Source organism: Oncorhynchus gorbuscha, unplaced genomic scaffold (genome assembly GCF_021184085.1).
Source record: "Oncorhynchus gorbuscha isolate QuinsamMale2020 ecotype Even-year unplaced genomic scaffold, OgorEven_v1.0 Un_scaffold_18439, whole genome shotgun sequence".
NCBI classification, from domain to species: Eukaryota; Metazoa; Chordata; class Actinopteri; order Salmoniformes; family Salmonidae; genus Oncorhynchus; species Oncorhynchus gorbuscha.
The window spans coordinates 1-4,093 of record NW_025759916.1 but is presented as its reverse complement, the minus strand read 5'-3'; the positions used below and the strand labels follow the sequence as shown (position 1 = coordinate 4,093).

At 45.4% G+C, this 4,093-nt stretch overlaps 1 protein-coding gene across 1 annotated transcript; it reads left to right on the top strand.

Annotated features, from left to right (window-relative positions):
• Positions 1-763: 763 nt before the first annotated feature.
• LOC124030937 (transmembrane and coiled-coil domain-containing protein 3-like) lies at positions 764-3,441 on the top strand (the record flags this gene model as incomplete). Its single annotated transcript, XM_046342042.1, has 2 exons — positions 764-931; positions 2,554-3,441. Coding segments are annotated over 2 exons (501 nt in total), but the record flags the coding sequence as incomplete, so codon positions are not given.
• Positions 3,442-4,093: the final 652 nt, after the last annotated feature.

Sequence of the window (4,093 nt, the reverse complement as noted above, 5' to 3'; positions counted from 1 at the left end):
AGAGACTAATAACTTGTTACTGCCTTGTTATTAGAGCATTCTAATAACTTGTTATTGCCTTGTTATTAGAGAGAACTAATAACTTTGTTATTGCCTTGTTATTAGAGAGACTAATAACTTGTTATTGCCTTGTTATTAGAGAGACTAATAACTTGTTATGGCCTTGTTATTAGAGAGACTAATAACTTGTTATTGCCTTGTTATTAGAGAGACTAATAACTTGTTATTGCCTTGTTATTAGAGAGACTAATAACTTGTAAGTGTCCTCTCTCTTCTCCCCCCCCGTCCAAGGGTCCTAGTCTAGTGTCCTCTCTCTTCTCTCTCCACCGTCCAAGGGTCCTAGTCTAGTGTCCTCTCTCTTCCCCCCATCCAAGGGTCCTAGTCTAGTGTCCTCTCTCTTCTCCCCCCGTTCAAGGGTCCTAGTCTAGTGTCCTCTCTTCTCTCTCCCCGTCCAAGGGTCCTAGTCTAGTGTCCTCTCTTCTCTTTCCCCCGTCCAGCGGTCCTAGACTAGTGTCCTCTCTCTTCTCTCTCCCTCGTCCAAGGGTCCTAGTCTCTAGTGTCCTCTCTCTCTCTCCCCTGTCCAAGGGTCCCTAGTCTAGTGTCCTCTCTCTTCTCTCTCCCCGTCCAAGGGTCTAGTCTAGTGTCCTCTCTCTTCTCTCTCCCTCGTCCAAGGGTCCTAGTCTCCTAATGTCCTCTCTCTTCTCTCTCCCCCGTCCAAGGGTGCCTAGTCTAGTGTCCTCTCTCTCTCTCTCTCCCCGTCCAGGTTCACACTCTGGAGGTGTTCCAGAAGGAGCTGAATGAGAGCGAACGCTCAGTCTTCCAGGCGGTGGTGGGCCTGCAGAGGGCGCTGCAGGGAGACTACAGGGACGTGGTCAACATGAAGGAGAGCAGCCGTCAGAGACTGGAGGCCCTCAGGGAAGCAGCCATTAAGGTGAGGGCAGGAGGAGAAGAGCAGCCATTAAGGTGAGGGCAGGAGAAGTAGAGCAGCCATTAAGGTGAGGGCAGGAGGAGCAGAGCAGCCATTAAGGTGAGGGAGCAGGAGGAGCAGAGCAGCCATTAAGGTGAGGAGAGCAGGAGGAGCAGAGCAGCCATTAAGGTGAGGAGCAGGAGGAGCAGAGCAGCCATTAAGGTGAGGGGAGAGGAGGAGAAGAGCAGCCATTAAGGTGAGGGCAGGAGGAGCAGAGCAGCCATTAAGGTGAGGAGCAGGAGGAGCAGAGCAGCCATTAAGGTGAGGGCAGGAGGAGCAGAGCAGCCATTAAGGTGAGGGCAGGAGGAGCAGAGCAGCCATTAAGGTGAGGAGCAGGAGGAGCAGAGCAGCCATTAAGGTGAGGGGCAGGAGGAGCAGAGCAGCCATTAAGGTGAGGGGCAGGAGGAGTAGAGCAGCCATTAAGGTGAGGGCAGGAGGAGTAGAGCAGCCATTAAGGTGAGGGCAGGAGGAGTAGAGCAGCCATTAAGGTGAGGGCAGGAGGAGCAGAGCAGCCATTAAGGTGAGGGCAGGAGGAGCAGAGCAGCCATTAAGGTGAGGGCAGGAGGAGTAGAGCAGCCATTAAGGTGAGGGCAGGAGGAGTAGAGCAGCCATTAAGGTGAGGAGAGCAGGAGGAGCAGAGCAGCCATTAAGGTGAGGAGAGCAGGAGATGAGGAGAGGAGAAACTTGGTTTTGATAGGAAGGTCGTGAATGTGATTAGTCGGTCTCCGTGGTAACAGCCGGGCCGAAAGGTTCTGCATTCTGACCAGCTGGAGAGGCTATAACTCTTATCTCTGATTGGATGAGCCAGAGCAGGGGCAAGTGGGGCACAGCATTACTCTGCAAAATACACTGCTATCTGTGGAGGCCAGATCCGTGTGTGTGTGTGTGTGTGTGTGTGTGTGTGTGTGTGTGTGTGTGTGTGTGTGTGTGTGTGTGTGTGTGTGTGTGTGTGTTTGCCTAATATATATGGGTGTGTTCGTGTCTGTCTGGACAAAATTACATGCTATTAAAAACATTTTTGCAGTGGGGACAATAACATTTAGAACTTTCAAAATATATATACTTTAAGGAAAAACATTTTCCATATTCTTTTTCATTTTTAATGTTTATGTTTATCACACATAATATAATGTGAAAGTCTGCATTAAGGTGTCTGTAATGGAATTAACATGGTAAAACTAATGTAGACATTAATACATGCATTTCTATGGCTCCACAATATTTTGTGTCAAGATGGAGGGGCGATGGCTTCAACACAGCGCCCCCTGTTGTTCATCTAGTGTATGTATAAGTTATTGGTCTGTCAGACTTTTTCTGCCCATCTATGTCTGACTTTCTGTGCTTTCTCTGTCTGTTTCTCTCTGTCTGTCTGTTTCTCTCTGTCTGTCTGTTTCTCTCTCTCTGTCTGTTCCTCTCTGTCTGTTTCTCTCTGTCTGTTTCTCTCTGTCTGTTTCTCTCTGTCTGTTTCTCTCTGTCTGTTTCTCTCTGTCTGTTTCTCGTTCTCTCTCTGCCTCTCTCTGCCTCTCTCTGCCTCTCTCTCTCTCTGTCTCTCTCTCTCTGCCTCTCTGCCTCTCTGTGTGTATCAGGAGGAGCAGGAGTATGTAGAGCTGGTAGCAGCAGAGAAGCACCAGGTGGAGGCTGTGAAGAGTGCCCTGGCCCAGAACAAGACCCTGTCCATGCTGGATGAGATCCTCGAGGACGTCAGGAGAGCTGCTGACCGCCTGGAGGAGGAGATAGAGGACCACGCCTTCGACAACAATAAACAGGTTCATCAACAACAGCAACTCATAGGTCATATAGAGGACCACGCCTTCGACAACAATAAACAGGTTCATCAACAACAACAACACATAGGTCATATAGAGGACAACAATAAACAGTTTCATCAACAACACACAGGTCATATAGAGGTCATATAGAGGTCATATAGAGGTCATATAGAGGTCATATAGAGGTCAACAATAAACAGGTTCAACAACAAACACAGGTCATATAGAGGACAACAATAAACAGGTTCATCAACAACACACAGGTCATATAGAGGTCATATAGAGGTCATATAGAGGACAACAATAAACAGGTTCAACAACAAACACAGGTCATATAGAGGACAACAATAAACAGGTTCATCAACAACACACAGGTCATATAGAGGTCATATAGAGGACAACAATAAACAGGTTCAACAACAAACACAGGTCATATAGAGGACAACAATAAACAGGTCATATAGAGGACAACAATAAACAGGTTCATCAACAACAACAACAACACACAGGTCATATAGAGGACAACAATAAACAGGTTCATCAACAACAACAACAACACACAGGTCATATAGAGGACAACAATAAACAGGTTCATCAACAACAACAACAACACATAGGTCATATAGAGGACAACAATAAACAGGTTCATCAACAACAACAACAACACATAGGTCATATAGAGGACAACAATAAACAGGTTCATCAACAACAACAACAACAACAACAACAACAACAACACACAGGTCATATAGAGGACAACAATAAACAGGTTCATCAACCAACAACAACAACAACACACAGGTCATATAGAGGACAACAATAAACAGGTTCATCAACAACAACAACAACAACACATAGGTCATATAGAGGACAACAATAAACAGGTTCATCAACAACAACAACAACACATAGGTCATATAGAGGACAACAATAAACAGGTTCATCAACAACAACAACAACAACAACAACACACAGGTCATATAGAGGACAACAATAAACAGGTTCATCAACAACAACAACAACAACAACAACACACAGGTCATATAGAGGACAACAATAAACAGGTTCATCAACAACAACAACAACACATAGAGTCATATAGAGGACAACAATAAACAGGTTCATCAACAAACACAGGTCATATAGAGGACAACAATAAACAGGTTCATCAACAACAACAACAACACACAGGTCATATAGAGGACAACAATAAACAGGTCATATAGAGGACAACAATAAACGGGTTCATCAACAACAACAAACAACACACAGGTCATATAGTGGACAACAATAAACAGGTTCATCAACAACAACAACACAACAACACACAGGTCATATAGTGGACAACAATAAACAG